This window comes from Xylocopa sonorina, chromosome 9, assembly GCF_050948175.1.
Source record: "Xylocopa sonorina isolate GNS202 chromosome 9, iyXylSono1_principal, whole genome shotgun sequence".
Taxonomy (NCBI): Eukaryota; Metazoa; Arthropoda; class Insecta; order Hymenoptera; family Apidae; genus Xylocopa; species Xylocopa sonorina.
In genome coordinates, this window is record NC_135201.1 from 10,849,106 (window position 1) to 10,867,405 (window position 18,300).

The 18,300-nt window shown below is 39.1% G+C and overlaps 3 protein-coding genes across 9 annotated transcripts; 1 reads left to right on the plus strand and 2 right to left on the minus strand.

Moving 5' to 3' along the window:
* Nucleotides 1-501: 501 nt before the first annotated feature.
* Nucleotides 502-9,082, minus strand: LOC143427612 (uncharacterized). 3 transcript variants are annotated; one of them, XM_076901871.1, is made up of 6 exons: nucleotides 8,968-9,082; nucleotides 8,869-8,898; nucleotides 8,369-8,675; nucleotides 7,596-7,673; nucleotides 3,706-3,900; nucleotides 502-3,133 (listed from the first exon to the last, which is right to left on the minus strand). In XM_076901871.1, the coding sequence occupies exons 3-6, from the start codon at nucleotides 8,384-8,386 to the stop codon at nucleotides 506-508; spliced, it is 2,919 nt and encodes a 972-aa protein (XP_076757986.1). In that variant the 5' UTR covers nucleotides 8,387-8,675; nucleotides 8,869-8,898; nucleotides 8,968-9,082; the 3' UTR covers nucleotides 502-505. The 3 variants fall into 3 exon arrangements, with proteins under 3 accessions (XP_076757986.1, XP_076757987.1, XP_076757985.1); XM_076901872.1 differs by lacking the exon at nucleotides 8,869-8,898 and having other exon boundaries at nucleotides 8,968-9,009; XM_076901870.1 differs by lacking the exon at nucleotides 8,968-9,082 and having other exon boundaries at nucleotides 8,369-8,692; nucleotides 8,869-8,962.
* A 2,433-nt stretch (nucleotides 9,083-11,515) lies between these two features.
* Mer (ezrin/radixin/moesin family protein merlin) lies at nucleotides 11,516-15,170 on the plus strand. Of its 2 annotated transcripts, XM_076902066.1 has the most exons (9): nucleotides 11,516-11,622; nucleotides 11,706-11,835; nucleotides 11,941-12,146; nucleotides 12,278-12,505; nucleotides 12,617-12,826; nucleotides 12,929-13,035; nucleotides 13,446-13,575; nucleotides 13,650-13,985; nucleotides 14,072-15,170. In XM_076902066.1, exons 1-9 carry the CDS (start codon nucleotides 11,524-11,526, stop codon nucleotides 14,447-14,449), a joined length of 1,824 nt encoding a protein of 607 aa, XP_076758181.1. In that variant the 5' UTR covers nucleotides 11,516-11,523; the 3' UTR covers nucleotides 14,450-15,170. The 2 variants fall into 2 exon arrangements, with proteins under 2 accessions (XP_076758181.1, XP_076758180.1); XM_076902065.1 differs by having other exon boundaries at nucleotides 12,617-13,035.
* Nucleotides 15,171-16,244: 1,074 nt separating this feature from the next.
* Nucleotides 16,245-18,262, minus strand: Pex12 (peroxisomal biogenesis factor 12). Of its 4 annotated transcripts, XM_076902069.1 has the most exons (7): nucleotides 18,121-18,262; nucleotides 17,739-17,847; nucleotides 17,463-17,659; nucleotides 17,019-17,387; nucleotides 16,847-16,932; nucleotides 16,621-16,764; nucleotides 16,245-16,484 (listed from the first exon to the last, which is right to left on the minus strand). In XM_076902069.1, the coding sequence occupies exons 1-6, from the start codon at nucleotides 18,238-18,240 to the stop codon at nucleotides 16,653-16,655; spliced, it is 993 nt and encodes a 330-aa protein (XP_076758184.1). In that variant the 5' UTR covers nucleotides 18,241-18,262; the 3' UTR covers nucleotides 16,245-16,484; nucleotides 16,621-16,652. The 4 variants fall into 4 exon arrangements, 3 of the variants coding, with proteins under 3 accessions (XP_076758184.1, XP_076758183.1, XP_076758182.1); XR_013102349.1 differs by having other exon boundaries at nucleotides 16,621-16,932; XM_076902068.1 differs by lacking the exon at nucleotides 16,245-16,484 and having other exon boundaries at nucleotides 16,589-16,764.
* Between the last annotated feature and the right edge of the window lie 38 nt (nucleotides 18,263-18,300).

Genomic DNA, 18,300 nt, shown 5'->3' on the forward strand with positions numbered 1-18,300 from the left:
CTTATCTCAGTCTTTACTTATATTTTAAAATATAATTAATCTGTTATAATCATCTCATCATTATATAAGATAGTTGCAAAAGTACATTCGCATTTGTAATAAATATAATACATTCTACTAAACTTTTGTATTTACATCGTTCTAATAATGATTATGAAGATAAATTCTGTAAATATAAGTAATAAACGTAGTGTGAGGCGAACTGAACTTCATGTTCCCGTTGATCGAAGTTAATCTTCACTTGTAGGTATTTCTTTTCGAAGACGCTTTCGTCGACTATATACTTAAGAAACCGCAATCTCCCTGTGCGGTGGGGATCAGAATTCACCCACAGTAGCCCCTGCTTGTCGTAAAAGGCGACTAAAAGGGGAAGAAGCGTCGTGCAGGACTTTCGTCGAAACTAACTTTTGAAAATCTCCAAAGGCGTAACAAAATTCGTCGTACAATTGGTATCCGAAAATTTGTTCTGATAGTTTCAAGCAATACATTCCCAAGTGCGTTTGAATTACTCCACTTTCGTTGCGGTTTGTTCGTCGTACTGGACAGACGGCACCATGGGCGGCTTGAAGCCATATTCCATCTTCGACTGCCTAAAACTACCAGTGTTCCCCACCATAGCTTCCTGCCTCGTTCTCCTTAGCGTCGCCTGAATATCTGGCGTCGAATATAATGACTTGGATTGTATCCCAAGTGAAACTTGCACCTTCCTTGGCACTGGTCCAATGTACTCATTTTTAACTTTGTCCTTGTCTGACGCCCTGCCATAGGCCATCAAGTTACCATTGTTCACCGAATAAGTTATTGTATGGGGATACTGAATCCCATACGAGCCAAACTTTTTTGGCAACGAGTGTATCGATGGTTGTCTAACAGAGGGGCGATTCAGGGCCAGGTAACTTGGGCCATAGAATTGCGTCGTTGTGTTATAGTAATTTTGTTCATTCTCAGCCCCATAAGCGGGCGCTAAAGGTGCCTGAAAATTCTGTCTGATCACTTGCTGATAATTACCATCAGCCTGCACGTTGTAAATCGGGCCGGATTTAACAAGTTTAGTACTTTCCACGGAGAATGGTCTATTTTTCTCAATTTCTGGGGAGTACGGTCTAGGTATATGCACGATTTTCTCGACGATCTTCTCTACAGGCATCGGAACCGGCACAGGTTTCTCTACCACCTTCTCCAACGGAAGTGGAACCGGTTGAGGGACTCTAATGTGAATTGGTAGAGGTATAATGAACCTCTGAATGGCAAACGGTACTTTCTTCTCGATCACCTTCTCAATATGGACAGGATATGGAATTCGAATTTGCTTCTCCACGACTCTGTCTATAGGTACATGAACAGGAAATGGCTGAGGAATCGTTATCTGCTTCTCTATGACTTTCTCCACTGGGAACGGAATCTTTTTCTCGACGACGTCCACCGAATGAGGCGCGTGGACAGTTTTCTCCGCAGAATACGACTGCGGAGGCGATATGGGAAGCCTCAGTTCAGACAGCGATTCGCTTACAGGCTTCGTTAACAAGAATTCGGGTACTTCCTGAGACACCTGCAGGTTTTCCAGATTTCCCAGGCCCGGAAAACCGTCGTTTCCTCTTTGTGGTTTTGTCGCAGTTAATGTTTGTGCTTTTGGTAGCTCGTATTCGCTTTGTTTGATGCTTATCTCGGAGATTTCTTGGGGTTTAGAGTACTTAACAACCACTTGATCGTATTGAGCGTTGTTCAGTTGCTCCTTGGCTCCAAATACGGATTTTGTTTCCACAGGACGAGCCACAGCCAGAGTCTGATCAATCTGGCCACTACTTGCCGCATACACAACATCGTTTTCATTTACGTTTTCATTTACGTTATACTCGTATCGACTGGCTTCGTTGCTATTGTTGGAAGGAATAGTTTCATCAAAAATTTCGTTGATCTTGTAACCACTGACCTGATCTGGCCTTTGATCTTTAAATTGTCCCCTCAATGGTTTTCTGTACTCTCCTTGATGACGTTGCTTCGTTAAAGGCTGTGGAACGTGAGGAATGAACTCCACAGGGTAATGAATTTCCTGTACAGGTGCAGTGTGGTATAATTCTATCGATTTCTGGATTTCCACAGACTGTGTCGGTATGTTTGTGGCTACAACTTCAGAAATCTGCTCCTGCTGGGACACCTGATCACCGTGAAAGCTTGAATTTAACGAATCTGGAGCATCGTTTTGAATTAGCCTGGTAATATCGACGTCAGTGACCTGTAGAGTGCCAACATCTTCTTGCGGATACTCCTCTGTCAAGGTAACTTGCTCGTTGACAGAATTATGGTCCTGCCCTGCGTTCATCAGTGCAACACCGACTTGTAGCGGGTTCAGAGCGATGGATGAGGCGGCTGGATATACATTTTGCGAAACTTTCGGCTTTGATGATTCCACCGATGCTGGAGTTGGTTCCGACGTCTCATTGATTTCAGTATAATACGGTGTGGTAGTGTAGGAGTATTTGTTTTGACGTGGGAGGTCAGGAACCACAATGGGCCCTAGAAATTTGCCCAAAGAAACTGATGTCGTAGAAGCAGCAGTGGATGTAAGCACGTCTTTGGTTGAAACGGATGTATCGGGATGATCTGCTTCGGTTTCCTTCAATTTCAAGGCCCTCTGCGACTCTAAAGCCCTTGTCAGAGCAGGAGAATGACGTTGCTTTAAAAATGTAACTGCACTGCTGTCAGAAGCATTCAATTTTTTTGATATATACGAATGGAAATCCTTTCTATGATGCCTCCTTTGCTCCTCGAAAGGGGATGTCGAGTTCAGGGGCTGTCTTAGTCTGAATCGTCCAGCGTTATCGTTGTTCCTCTGTCTAAATGCATACGGGGGGTGGACTCGTTGACCAAACTCCCCTATATTTTCAACATCTAGATTTTCCTCAGAAACTGTTTGGCTCACATCATTGAAACCACTTTCTTGCAGAAAATATTTAGCTGTTGTACTTGAATCTTGCACTGTGATAGTCTCATTGCTCGCACTTTGGCTGGTTCTTGTTGGCCTCGAAATATTACCCAAGGATTCGCTTGAAATCTCTCTTGGAATTTGTTCGTCCTGTAAGGACAGAACGTACGGTTGAACTACTTGCTTGATAAATTGTTGTTGGGTTTCATTCTGTAAAGAGGAACAGTATTCAATTATTTAAGTATAGCATACAATAAGTAGGAGTAACAGAATGATATCGTTACACGCGTTTAGTCAAAGAATAACCGTGCATTCGCATGATGGATGGTTGCTCGCTCAGTACTAATTCAGTCACGAGGACGTTTCCTTTTACGTGCTAACGAAAGCGTGCGTTGGAGGAAATTATTGGAATTGGAGTTGCATGCGATCCAGTTAAATTGGAATAAATACAAATTTTCGATGGAATTAATTGTTATCGTGCACATGAAAGTCACGTCCTCTAATTCAGTCTCGGTAGATGTGACTACGATGAGAATTCAGTAAGTTCAGTAGCAAGTTCCATGCGTATTTATTACCGAATGGAATGACTCGAATATTTTTCATTATGACTAGCCAGTGCTGGTAGCATCGAAAGTGAATTACTTTCCAGCAATCCAGGAAGGGAAAGCGAGGAAATCGCCATTCCTCGGGCTCGTTCAAAAACCAATTGATTAGCCATAGGTACAGCCACTTAAACGAGGGGCCTCCAGTCATCCAATTTGAATTCTTTAATCGATACCAACCGCTTGACGATTTTCTTCGTTTCTATCGATAAATTTCACGGCTGCATCTTCTCTTTCTTCCTTGACAAGCTCATTCGATTTGGAAGAATTGAAGAGTCTTTCGTGTTGACTTGAAGCCCGATCTTCCACATTTTTTGTGTCTTCTATTGTTTCATTCTTGGATACTTCCTGTCCATGGCTGTACTCCAAGTGGCCCTGTGAAAAAAAATACAATCGCTTTGGTTGGTCTATTGGAAATTGTTGTAATATTCTATCCGTGAAACGAAACTCATAGAGTCGTTCGAAAATTGTAATGTAATAAAGAAAATGTTTATCGATCGGAGAACTATTTGGTGATATCCCGACTTTCTTGTTGGCTCTTGCGAGAAGAAAGGTTTTTTTACAGTTAGAAAAAACAACCAAAGGAGGTTTCAGTCAGATAAGTGATACTCTTCTGCTGTACAGACAGGCTGTACCAGTCATCAAGGCACGAGGCAGTGGGCGAGGCCGAGCGCCTGACCCAATTCATTCCAAGTAGAAGTAGAAAACAGATCACGAAGATGCTTTAGAAATTAAACTTGCGGCCAGACGAGAGTAGAGCATCGCCCATTGGTGGTTTTGGTAAGAATACACCTTTGGTGAAACTAGCGTGGCCATTCAAAGCTCTATCGTCAAATTGTTTCGAGCTAGAACGAATCAGAGAAAATGGACTAAACGCAACCCCTTAGAAGTTTGCAAAATTTGTACATTTTTCATAAATACCTCGAAGATGCAAAAGAATATCGACTGAAGTTGAGTTGAAATTTGGTAGATGCAGAGTTCGCTTCGTTGATTAATTGAAAATCAAACTTTTTGGAAGCGCACGACGAATCGTAGGGGGCTGTGAGAGGCGCAGAGCGGTTAGTAAGTGGCAATAACGTATGAATTTCGCTTAAGCGGAGTGGCGTGGGGTATGAGGAGGCTGAAAATAACGCAGCTGGCGAGCCGAGATGAGAGAAAGGTGGACGTTACGATACTAATCCCGGTCTCCCTTTCTCCCGTGCCATTCGAGCGAGAAGAAAGGCGAAACAGGAAAAAGACACGCGTTGCATTCTTGCAGCTCGCGCAAAAGAAAAACCAGTGAGAGTCCGTGCATGGAGGGTCCTGTTGAAAGCAAAGTATTTTAGTCAAGATCTGATTAAGACATTCTCTCAGCCGTATATCAATTTTGATCGCTGTTACGATTATTACTTCCCTGGCGCCTAGAAACGACCACTTAACGATAATCCTTTCGCAAGATTGGCTCCTTGAATACTTTTAATCACCGTTACACTTATCGATTTGTAGAATGGCGTTTCATTTGCCGGTCTTTGGGTTTATTTGTCGCGTTCGATGAATTTTCTAGAGGACTGGTCCGATAATTGCCGGAAACAACCACCGGTGAAACTTGTTCTTGGATCTTGGGCGCTCCTCAAGGTTTTTCATTCCAAAACGGGAAACTTGCCGCGGAGTCAACACTGTTTTCACTTGTTCTGCATTTTCGAGAATATTGGGAATAATCGATCAATTAGAAATGACACGTTACTGTCCAGAGTAAAACAGGGACTAGGAATCAGAGCAGAGAAGGTAGAAAGAAAAATGTGTATAAGAAGGATCGATTACCTTGCGAAGGAGTAGGAGGCGTAGAGAAAGAGAAAGGGTACAAGTCGGATCGTTTGCATCGCATTTTTGACAGTAGGTGGGTCAACCCCTCGCTCCAGCTTTCATCCGAAAGTACGTGGAGAAAGTATTCCCTGTTTTTTTTTGCCCGAAGAGATTCTTTCGTTGTCCCAACAATTTTGGAATCCTCGACTTCTAAAACAATCTCGGATCTAATTGTACAATCATTCACAACTCTGTCCAGATCGTTAACGATATCACTTTACCTTCTTAAATCATCTTTTGCATCTCCTTTGCACTTTGTAAAGCAAAATGAGGAATCACTTTAATTACCACTTCCAAGAGTTCAGGATTCAATACGTTTTTTGTTTATGAATATTGTGCCAGTTAATTACGGAGGATCGTGTTTCGAGTCAGCCAGATGCAATTGCAAGTGACCTACAGAATTACATTCGAAGAGAAAGTAGTATTACTGCGAAATAATCTTGTCATCCCAAGAATTCTGTGTGTCAATACTGCATAAAGATGCAAATACAGTTATACCTTCTCGTCGACTAAATCTTAAAAAAGTAAATCTCCAAGAAATCGAATGCGCTATGTTTTATATATCGTTCTCGCAACATTCAACGACTGCGATCGCTTTGGTACTTCTTCTTGATAAGCTAAAAGGGAGCACGCGTTCTAGTCGTTTCTCGAAGCGTGTAACGACAAGCCGGTACCGAGTAGGTAAACGTTTCTGAGTAGAGGTATGGAAGGAAAGTGTAAGCTGCACATTGTTAGACAGGCTTGTCGGAAGAGAATGAGACGCGAGTGAAATGACCTAGGCAACGTGCGAAGGTTAAGGACAACTTTCACCTAAAACTTGCGGATGAAGTGACTGCAAGGCCGTTCATATCGACGATCTATGAGACAGCAACAGGGATACCTTCTAGAAGAAACAAGAAAATACAGCAATAATAAACCCGTCCTTTCTACAATTTTTACGTAAATCTTTCTATCGAAAATATAAAAAAATATATGAAAGACGAGAACCATTATTATCGCAGCTGAACTCGGTTAATTCACGCACGACGGATTGCTCCTTCACAGGCGCTCCACGCGTGCATTAATCCTGCATTGCGAATGGCAGTAAATATCGTTTATCCGATGAAAACTTTCGAGAAGGTGTGCCAGACAATTCTGCATATCCGAACAGTTAATCGAAGAGGCTATCAAAATAGTTGTAACACGTTCCGAGGCGAGTATCGTCGAGACATTACACGAAGTAGCACTCGGACGATGCGACGCCCGCAAGTAGATCGAGGTTAAAGATTTCTATGCCCGAAGGTTAAGGATGTTCCCGCGTCGTGTCTATTCGGACCGCGGGGGTTACTCCTGAGAGAGGTTCTCCGTTTTACGTAAGGTAACGAAACTTGTTCTCCGTTATTTGTCTCGTGTCGAAAGTAACTCCTGGTCTGAGGACGGTTCTACCAGCTGCATTCTCAAGGACAAGATGAACGTGGGGAGTGAAACGAGTGCGATGCTATCAGTATGTGACGTAGGCTAACGATCTCTGCGAAACACAGTCGAAAAGCGACGAGGAGGCGGGCTGGGTCAACGTCCAGCCTCGAAAGAGAGTAGATTTGTATTCATTAAAATAAATCGTTGCTGTTTTCCTTTTTATTCTCTTGTCCTCGATTTATCCCGCGTATACGAGGCTCCTCGAGCTATGAAACTTTGGCTAAGTGTGGAGATTATCAATTTTCGTCTCCTCAAAATGGACTGAAATGAATGAACGTTTTACTTGGAATTTGAATAAGAAAATAATACGGACTGAAAGGTATGGACGTACGTGTGATCGATACGGCGCCAGGAAGTCAATAGACGGCCACCTTTGAACTCGGAAGAGCATCGTAAGTAATGCTAAATGGGATATTAGCGCATGGCAATCCAACAGGTGGAAGAAACTTTCTAAGCAATTCAATGCGATGGAGATATCGACAAGGGGTGGAGAACGAACGATTTAGTGGATTCCTCGAGGTAGACGTGCTTGTACGACCTCTGCACGCCGTTTCTCCCGCTCGCGGAATAAAATTTCTCTCTTGAATTGCATCAAACAGTTATCTAATCTGAACTTTTTCGTTAGCGTTTATGCGATGCATGAAACTTCGATGTACCACTTCGAAGTTTCCAACGGAATGCAACTGCATTTCAGTAGCTGGGAAAATGAAATCTCTTGGGAAAATTTGCAAATCGTCAGCGTATTATGGTGTAGGAAAGTTCCTCGTGTTTACCTTTTCGTTACCCCAGTTCCCATGGGAATCGGATTCCAATGTCGCTGTCACGGTTGCTATCCATATAACCGCGATCCCCTGCAAGAATGAGCAATTTATACCATATATGTTTTCCTTTCTTTCACTATACTTTGAAAAAAACAGACTATCGCGTATATTGAAATTAAAAAGAAAAGAAGAAAATAGGGAAAATTCTTTTATCTCCCATAGAAATGAGATTCGAGATTTAATCATAGAAAATTATAACAGCTCGACTTCTTTTTTTCTTTCCCAATCTCATTGATATTTCATTTAATCAAAAGTAAATACTTTTAGCAGCTGCAAAAATTAATCAAAAGAGTAAATGATAATGCAATTGCATGGAGCAGCTATGCACCTGAGAATAATTACACGAATACAATAAAGAGCACGAAGAATATAATGAGATAAGTAATAATAATGATAAACATATATTCTATATACAACCATTATTATTTCAAGTATACTTTCAATTGTTCGATAAAACTGCATTGTAGATTTAATTGTCTTTCTAAGTGTCACACATGTATTATCCGCGAACAATTACAACAGCAAATTACATAAGCTAAATTGAGACTGTGAACATTGAAATTTTTCACATAACTATTTGGTCTTTACTGCATATGCATTTAATCAAATTTTCCCACTGCACACATTATCATTTTTCCAGCGTACACTGCAAGAGAGGATTGGCAAGTTTTCACGGGTGAAAAATTCCGGAAAATAATGAGAATTTATAAAGAAAGATTCCTTACGAAATGACAGAGCTTCATGTCTTCTGTGCGTCAATTAACGAGTCGTTGAGTAGTAGTTCCCGCGCGTAACAGACTTCCAGGATGCTTTTCTCTGTTCTCCTGTACGGCTCTGCCAATCCTCTGGAACCTCGATTCGATGCACGCACTCCGGAAAGAAACAGTGTACTACTTCGTTCCGACGCGATACACTTGACTTAACTGGTAGCTCCAGTTATCCCCACGCATCAAAGGAGTTCGAAGAGAGCTACGATCGCCTTAAAGATCGCTTGACCAGCATCCGATGCACAGCCGTCCGATAATGCGTTTGCTAGCGGCGAATATGATCTGAACAAGGTGACAGAAAACAAGGATAGTATATGATTACTCGAGGTACAGTCAGTGGGCATACAGCGAACGTGGTATAGTTATGGAGAGCATAGCCAACTCGATTTATCATCCTTTGAATTATGCTCGCGTGTAATCGAACAAAATATTGCGGTCGCGATACATTTTATATTCACCTAGTATAATGTTGCATGAAGTATAGACGCCTGGAATACAGTTGCAGAGTGTATAATCACTGCAAATATTATCGTACTAGAGCACGCGATCGTTCTTACACCTCAGATTCTTCACGACTGTCATCTGAGCGTCTCGTACATATATATATGTACGAGCGCATGCTCTTGTACGATCATTTTTACAGTGATTATACATTCTACAACTCTATTCCAGGTGTCTATACTTCATGCAATGAATTACACATAATATATGTATCTTGAATCCCACTCGTTTGATGATTAGCGCGTAAAATAAGGAATAGATACTAATAAGCTAGAGAATAGATAAGGATAGTGATATTAGCAACACAGGCGGGTTCCTGATGATTTAAAATTCCCTTTTCTTCTCTCCTCGGTCGTCGTAACAATTAATGGCCGAGTTCTTGGACGAGGCAGACGCATGTAAGCGTTAAACAGTCATGAGAGAAACGGAAAGTCTATCATTCTCTCGTTCCATGCTGTTTTAAAAGCTGCATGTGTCCCTAATATCGTCTGAAAGTAAGCGATAATACTCAGATCAGCGATCGTGTGGCGTCTTTTGCATGAGAACCCGTTCGGGCGCGAATGAATTATGTTTTGCGGCGGTTTCGCCGGACGACGTGTCATACTTTTTCGTGCAGTTTATCACTGAATAGGCAATAAATAGTCTCGCCTTGCTATTCGATTTTACTACTTACTTTCATCTGCCTTTCACTACTTCACGGTCTCATGTACGTATTCTTGTTCTTCTCGTCGGAGTAGATGTAATCTACATCGAATAGAATTCGTCAAAATGGATATTTAATACTTGCTTTTATCCCAAACTATCAAAAGAACGAAGTTCTCGATATCAACAAAAATTGTGACTATCAGTTCAAGCTCATCAGTTCACCATAAAATGTTACGAGATCTATCGAAGATATAACAGTTACTTAAATAACATATACACAATGGTAATCTGATATTATCGTACAATTAATTTTGTCATTAATAATTATCGCATTACCTCTTAATGTATGCAGTTATAAACTACAATTAATTCTTGGATAAGATTAATACTTATCGTTGGGTACTTTTGATATCCAGTTAAGAGTTCTCATCGTTTGAATGCATTCAATAAGTTTAAAATGTGCTTTAAACATTACATAGAATAAGAAAATTCTTTTGCCTCTTCAGTTTTGATATCATCTTTTTAATAACTTCTCCTTAACGACCTGGAAATTAATACTTAATTAATACCTGTTTAATATATAAAAGCTGCTTAATCCTGAAGACGAGCTTCGTAATCAGAATGTTTAAATCACTAACGGCTAACAGGCGAAGAATTTAAGTTTATGTCACAGACAAAATATATTATAGATCTGTCGACAAATGTAAATTTGTGTCGCGCGGCTCAGGATCTGTAATCTCCGTTATCAACACAAACGTGACATTACCGATATGGAATTCGATAAGATAACAGCGCCACTGCGACGATTGAATTATAATATTCTTTAAATTCGAATTCTTTTCGAATTATCCAATAACTAAATTATAATACAAATGTTCAGTGTCCATTAATAATCGTATTGTTAAAATAAAGATTAGTAGAGTTCTAATTTCTTGAAAATTCAAAATATGAAAACATGAAGTGCGAGTGCGCATGATCACTGCGCAGGTATAGAGGTGGGGGAATCTGTGATGGTGCGCGTCATTGGATCGCGACTGACGCGTGCGCCGTCGCACATTTTTATCCGTGTTCGCATTTCAAACCCATACATTCGACTTTAAAGACGTCAAAACACTGTAAATATTGAAATCACATTTAAAACGTTTATTCCAATAATGTAATTGTATAGTAATAGACACTGAATATCGATATATCGATTCGAAAATCTGTTGAATTTTAAGAATGCTGACATTTTTTCTCATCTGTTCCCGGGCACTGAGCAGCATTTATAAATCAGTAGGTAATGTAGAAACTTAGAAAAGTGGAAGAGATCGTACGAAAGTTTTATAATTATATTTTATGTCTTTTCATTTCGTTCGAAGATAAAACAAGTCGTCGAAGGTTCATTTCCAGAGGTGTTCAGTTGGTAAAATGTGTTGGAGCACGCTTGAGCCTCGTTATCGATGCGTCGATGTTGCATTTTTTTAACTATCGAGGTAACAAAGTATTAGAATGTCTAGATTGACAGTGTAGTCACTGTCGTAAGCGAAGTTACTCGAACTGACTGAAATTGGTGGAATAAACTATTTCGAAAGATAGGAGAGGCTCACGTCCCGAGGAGCGCTCGTAATCTGGTTCTTTGTCCGGAAGGAAAGCCCCGCAAAACGAACGAGATACAATGTGACCGAGGGGAGGAACGTTTCGTTTACAAATTGAGATGGTTTTTCACGCGGACCAAGTTGTTCGAATCATTGTTACGTGTTTCAATGTATTTCGTCAATATGTTGCGAATGCGTAGGTAAGGTTATCTTTATCGCTCAGTTCCCCCCTGCGTTCCGTTCTGCAAAAATGTAAACATTTAATGCCCAGGCCAGATCTCACGGCGTAGTCCTAGATGCTTTCGATTTCTTTTTTTCTTGCCCCCTCGATTTTTTTTTCTTCCCTGCTATATTGATTACCCTACTTTTTCGTGATGTTGAGTGAACATAATGAGGAGTAAAATGCCACCGTTTCGAAGGAAAAAGTCTGCAAAATCTTTTCCCGTTAAAGTCTGTACGCTGGACGCTGAACTGGAATTCAGTTTGGAGGTTAGTCCCTCGCCAGAGCATTACTCGATTTGCGCTGTCAAATGTTATGTAAACATCTATTTTAATCCGCCTCGTATTTACAGTGGAGATCGACGGGAAGGGATCTGTTTGATTTAGTTTGCCGTACGATAGGGTTGAGAGAGACGTGGTATTTTGGACTGCAGTACGAAGACGCTAAAGGGTTCATTTCCTGGTTAAAGTTGGACAAGAAAGGTAATGTATTAAAGCCTGCTGTAACGGCTGTTTACTTTATTTGAGTCCTGTAACTAACACTGTAATTGCTGAAGTTAATATCAGTAACGAATTTGTATATTTCAGTTCAAGATCAATGTATTTCCCAGCAACCGACGACGCCTTTCATGTTCCTTGCAAAATTTTATCCCGAGGATGTCGCTGAGGAATTGGTGCAAGAAGTCACTCAACATTTGTTCTTTTTGCAAGTGAAACAAGCCATCCTTTCAATGGACATTTACTGTCCACCGGAAGCGTCCGTATTGTTAGCTTCTTATGCAGTTCAAGCGAAAGTAATTATGAATTTATATCGAGTAGATGATCAGGATATAACCGACTAAGAATGCATTAGATTTAACAGAAACTCTGTACCGTTTCATTCGTAGTGTGTATGATGTATAGATCGAATACTGAATGTTCACAGTATGGAGATTACGACGAAGTATCGTATCGTCCGGGAATGCTCGCCAGCGAGGATCTACTGCCGCAAAGAGTTATAGATCAGTATCAAATGACACCTGAAATGTGGGAGGACAGGATAAAAATTTGGTATGCTGATCATCGTGGGATGTCGAGGGACGAGGCAGAGATGGAGTATCTAAAAATTGCTCAAGACCTTGATATGTACGGTGTAAACTATTTTCCTATTAGTGTGAGTATTCCATGCGAACACACTTGAGTCGATATGGGCCATACAGAAGGCCCAGATTAATCATCATAATGTATATTTACTCACACTCGTATAAATTACATGAAACATTAGAACAAGAAAGAGACTGACCTTTGGTTAGGAGTTACCGCTCTCGGATTGAACATTTACGAGAAGGAAAACAAGCTAGCACCGAAAACTACGTTCACGTGGTCGGAGATACGGCACATCAGCTTCGACGACAAGAAGTTCGTAATAAAACCGGTGGAGAAAACGTCGCCGAATTTCGTGTTCTTCTCGCAGAAAGTTCGGATGAATAAACTGGTAAAAAAACAGTCAGATGTTGGCAGCTGGGTGAAGGGTTTGATAGCTTTAAAATTGGACGAACAAAACAATGACAAAGGTGCTCACGTATTATTTGTTAAGATTTTGGACCTGTGTATCGGCAACCACGATCTCTTTATGAGGAGGCGCAAACCCGACTCCATGGAGGTGCAACAGATGAAAGCACAGGCAAAAGAAGAAAAGTCAAGGTAAGCTTCTCAACGTAAATTTTAAGAAATACTGTTTGTAATTATTTGTTCATAATTACGTGTTTCTTTTTCTATACTAAATTAATAGTTCGTAATTAATCTACATTAAATGAACGTATATGAAAATAATATATGCTCGAAGTACATATACATCTTTAACAAGTTACAGAAGATTTATCTAACCAGTTCTACGCATGTGGAATGTACGTTTTATCCTGCTATAACAGTTCCCTAATTGATTCTTTTCTTACCTCCTCTTCCCCGATTTTTGCTGTTTTATATTATTTTATAGGACCAAAAAGTAATTAGATAGATGTTTCACCAGGTTAGTACTTATTAAATTGATCAAAAGGGAAACATTACTTCAATCGTGTAAGTTTCTCTTTTGTAAAGAAATGTTGTGTTATTAGGAGGCAAATCGAAAGAAATAAACTGGCACGAGAAAAGCAACTCAGAGAAGCAGCAGAGAGGGAAAAGGCAGCCATGGAGCAACGCCTTCTGCAATACCAGGAAGAAATTCGTTTGGCAAACGAGGCACTCGTAAGGAACATGTCGCTAGATAATAATGTTACTTAGAAACCGCCACAAAGAAAAAAGCTATTGAATAATTACAGAGAAGGTCTGAAGAAACTGCAGACCTTCTAGCAGAGAAAAGTCGCGTGGCAGAAGAGGAGGCGATGCTGTTAAGTCAAAAAGCGTCGGAAGCGGAACAAGAGATCACCCGTATACGATTGAACAACATGAAGACTGAAGAGGAGAAGGTTCATCTCGAACGAAAGACCAGAGAAGCAGAATTGTTAACAGAAAGACTGGTACAAGAGTCAGAGCGAAGAGCCGCGGAGGCTGAAAAGTTAAAGGATGAACTGTTACGTGCTCGAATCGCTGAAAAGGAAGCGAAAGAGAAACTGCTAGAGTTCCTCAGTAGAAACGCCTACACTGCCACTATAGCTGTAAGTATCTAAATCGCGAGTGTAACTTAATTAATCAATTGTTATTTTCCATATAAACGCACTTAACGTTCGCCATTCTTTAACAGCCGGTGCCAAATTTGTTCCCATCGACGCAAGTGTTGCCGTCAGATTTGCAAGCGGATCTACAAACGCTGCAACTGGACACGGAACCTCTGCCTGCTGATCTGACCTCCTACGATCTAATCGCCGACGGTGATGTCGATCAGCTGTCCTTAGAAATCGAGAAAGAGAGAGTTGATTATTGGGAGAAGAGCAAACATTTGCAGGAGCAGCTAAGAGAATTGCGCACGGAGATCGAAGTGATGAAAGTCGGGGAGAAACAGTGCGAATTAGACCAGTTACATGAAGAACAAGTGCGCCTCGGTGAGAACAAGTATAGTACGTTAAAGAAAGTGAAGTCTGGCTCCACCAAGGCCAGAGTCGCGTTCTTCGAAGAATTATAGTTGGTGTGTTCCTGAGAAATCGATACACATTTTTGTCGGACATCGGTACGAAGAGAAGAGAGGAACATATACGTTTAGGTATGACAGTTCTTAATCATGTAGACATGTACGTATGTATACGTTCTAGAATACTGAAACGTACGCTTTTTTTTTATTTTATTTTATTTTATTTTTTTGGTAGTAGCAATTACACATTACAATTGCACGCTAATATTTACAATCCTGATATAATTAGTGGGATTATATTCAAAATTGCGTGGAATTATAGTAAAATTGTCCCCCTCGAATTTATATTTGTTTCCAGCTCATATATCTGTCCATTCTTTCATACCTGTTTTGTTGTTCTGCTAATTTTATTTTACATTATATAGCAAGGTGATCGTTGTGACGATGTTTCGCGCGAATTACGTGCACAGAAATCAAAAATACTAGTAAAATCAGTAGATGTTAATGATTGAGTAGAAATAAGCATTTCTGAAAGTCATAATTGTTTCTTCCTTAAACTATAATCTACATCGATAATACTAAACAAATTTCTTTAATGCTTTGACAAATTAATGTACTGTTTCAATTATAGGGAACTAGTAATATTATATTGCATGCTTAGATATTGTTGCTGTCACATATGTTGGTATTGTTAGACGTGAAGCGATCGAATGTGCCTATGAAAAATCTTATCGTGCATCTTTCACATCGCATGATTAGGAAAGGAACTTATCAAGAAAGAAAAAAAATCATATTAAAGCTGCAGTCTAGTCAAACAATTTGAGAAAGTGAACTGGCTGACGACCAGACTCTCAATTGGTAAAAGCACAAAAGACAACTGATATTTTAATGCAAAAGATTATATATGTATATTCACGCTTGAAATTTCGAAACATACTTTCGTGCTCGATCGTTACTAAACGGTAACTCCATAAGTGTTTCTGATAATCTACTTAATAACAAGTAGTCTGATTTAAACAAGTATAAACGAAGAATTTTAATGTAGTATTAGACTATGAAAATTTGTAGTTTAAAATGTGATGAAATTCTCATAGTTTTTACATGAAAAAGGATAGAAGCTTTTTTCCACTTGTAACAATTTAAAGGATTGTTCTTGGATTATGCAGTTGTATATAAATGGATTTTGACCAATGTATGAGTATATGTAGCAACATTCTTTTTATTTTTTTTTTTTAGATAATCTATGTATAAGTGTAAAACACAGATTATTGTTATATATCGACTTTTATGCCATGAAACGTGACAACATAAATATTATATAGTTAGTTTGATTAGATTAGAGCAGTAAAATTTTTGTGCATTAATCGTGGCCTTTGGAAAAGATGTTCCTATTAACGTAGTAGAAGAGTCAGTGTTCAAGTATTTTACCTAATTAAATAGAACTTTTTAAGTATGCTAAAGTGTAACAACTTTATTTTACTATATCTCAAAACTTTCGTATTAAATACTGTACAATCTTTTATGAAGTGAAAACAAAAATTATAAAACTTTCTACAATCTTTTTATCTTTTTACGGAAGATAGTAAATTTCTCCGTAAAATGTGCCATAATCTTCAATGGACATATAATCATAAACAGTGAAGGTGTGTATCAATAAAATTTCTACTTTTGAGAAGCCTTCATTTGGAAAATATTCGAAATTGATATCCATATACGACATACGATCATCAAAGCGTGCCTTATGCATTATTAATCAGTTTCTATAATTACTCGAACACTGATTACTTAATAATATGAAAGTACAGGAAGAATAAATACAAGTTATTAATTCTTAGATAACGCACTTCTATTTTACGAATCATTTTTATTGCTAGATTTTGTATAGTGTCGAATATTCAGTATTGAAATATATATTACGTCGTATAAGATACTTTGCCAAAAGTCTGGTTCGAATGTTCAATTGAGACCGATAACTGGAACTTCCGGCACCGTTGTCTGTGATTCATTATATACGCGAGTGTATTGGATATTAATTGAAAAATCCTTGGACTAAAATCAGTATTCTTTTCTGTAATATAGAGGAATGTACCTGTAAATGTTATTCACAATTGCAATTATTCGAGTAATTTATTTTCTACGTGGTGGTTCACTCCATAAAATTCATACGCTGATACTGGAAATTACGAATGAAAATTAACAAATAACAACGTTTTATTAACACGTACAACATGTATAATAAAATATGCACATTATTTTTTTAGTCTAAATATAATCGTATCAAATCGTCTTCCTTGGCAGGATAGTTTGTCACCGGACACTTTTTATCTCTGCGTATTACGGGAAGAATACATTGATAGCAGAATGCGTAACTGTAAAATGAGATATGTATGAATTGTAGATGAATGGATACTTGTTATTTTTGTAACGCTGTGTTCTCTGTAATAGACGTACCCAGACACTGAAAGTACTGTATGTACTCTGAATGCTTCACAACAGATCGGACATATGCCTTTGTACCGCTTTGCTGTTTCTGGAATCTATGACAAATAAAATGGAATATTTTGCATATTTTCGATTACGATTCGACAAGCTTTATGAACATTATAGGATCAGTGCAGCTTACTGTCGGTGGTGGTGGAGTAGGTAACGCTAGTAAATTCGTGAAATAATGTTCTTCGGACCACCAGGACAAAAACTGAAGGAAAAATGCGCCGAATTCGAGACCCGTAGTCATCATTCTTTGGAGTATGTCTATGCTATCGCTGATACCGAACGAATTGTCTTTAATTTTCCTCAACAAATCGGAAATAGTAATTGCCGCTTCTGGTTTTGCATACGTTAAAGAAATGGACAAAAGTCTCAAGAGTGGAGAGGTATATGTTGATTTACCAGAAACGTAAAGTATGTAATTGTACAGTACCAGAAATTCGTATATCATGAAAAAGATCGAATATCCTTTGATAATGCAGATACGGTACAGCTTTTGCCATCTCTGGAACGAAAAACGAATGCGAGGATTGAAACTGAAGAACAAACACGGATTAAATTTAAACGTATCGATAGTTACCGATTTTGGGGTATAACCGTCCGCTTGTTCGAGTTTGTACTCGTTACTTAACCGAGAAAGTTTGTTTTTTATATATGGAAATAACACTATCAGCATCAAGGATAACTTTTTTTGTTCCTTGGATAGATCACGTTCAACTTTCGAGTCGATCACAGCTATACGTTTCAAACCATAGAAGGCTTCGGAAAATGATGCAGCTGGAAAACGAATATACTTTTATAAATGAGTAGAAGTTCCAAAAATTGATCTGAACTTCATGCAGATCATATTACTTACAGTATTTGTTCGAATAATGCCGTTGAAGGATCGTATTGAATATTAAAAACGCTTCGTCTTCCCATCTTAGAATGTGTCCGTATCTTTCGATATTGAACGATACGATAAACTGAAATTATATAGGAGCATTCGATATTCATTTCTATTACTTCGTCATTGTAAATCGTGCGAGTAATCGTAAAGATGAGATTTAAATATTTCGACCAGATATCCGGTCAAGAAACGCAATGATGGCTACCGTACAAATAGTAAGATCAGAATTCCATTGGTGAACGGTATTTGCTCGAAAATACAAAAATTGCGTGCAAAATACAATCCTTTAACACTGATCGGGTCAAAGTACGTACATTCTTATAGAAAATACGAAGAGAACTTAACCTACCGACAGAATCTTTTTAAAAGCCGGCTCGACAGTGGCTGCGAACGACTCCTGCGCTATAATTTCGAAAATCGAAGGCTTTATAAGCGTCGTTCCAGTTAGATGCGCACCCGTCTCGGCCATTTTCAAAAAGTTCCTTCAAACACCAGCGGCCGTCCAATGACTACGGACAATTTTACACGT

What these genes read in the sequence shown, in the direction of transcription:
- LOC143427612 (XM_076901871.1), bottom strand. An exon ending in GGAACTGGGGTAACGAAAAG is followed by an intron (nt 3,901 to 7,595) that starts GTAAACACGAGG and finishes TTTTTTTCACAG; the next exon opens with GGCCACTTGGAGTACAGCCA. An exon ending in ACGAAGAAAATCGTCAAGCG is followed by an intron (nt 3,134 to 3,705) that starts GTTGGTATCGAT and finishes TCCTCTTTACAG; the next exon opens with AATGAAACCCAACAACAATT.
- Pex12 (XM_076902067.1), bottom strand. Translation starts at nt 18,240, where the DNA reads ATGGCCGAGACGGGTGCGCATCTAACTGGAACGACGCTTATAAAGCCT. An exon ending in CTTTTAAAAAGATTCTGTCG is followed by an intron (nt 17,848 to 18,120) that starts GTAGGTTAAGTT and finishes ATATAATTTCAG; the next exon opens with TTTATCGTATCGTTCAATAT. An exon ending in GCATTATTCGAACAAATACT is followed by an intron (nt 17,660 to 17,738) that starts GTAAGTAATATG and finishes TTCGTTTTCCAG; the next exon opens with CTGCATCATTTTCCGAAGCC.
- Mer (XM_076902065.1), top strand. Translation starts at nt 11,524, where the DNA reads ATGAGGAGTAAAATGCCACCGTTTCGAAGGAAAAAGTCTGCAAAATCT. An exon ending in AACTGGAATTCAGTTTGGAG is followed by an intron (nt 11,623 to 11,705) that starts GTTAGTCCCTCG and finishes TCGTATTTACAG; the next exon opens with TGGAGATCGACGGGAAGGGA. An exon ending in GCAAAAGAAGAAAAGTCAAG is followed by an intron (nt 13,036 to 13,445) that starts GTAAGCTTCTCA and finishes TTGTGTTATTAG; the next exon opens with GAGGCAAATCGAAAGAAATA.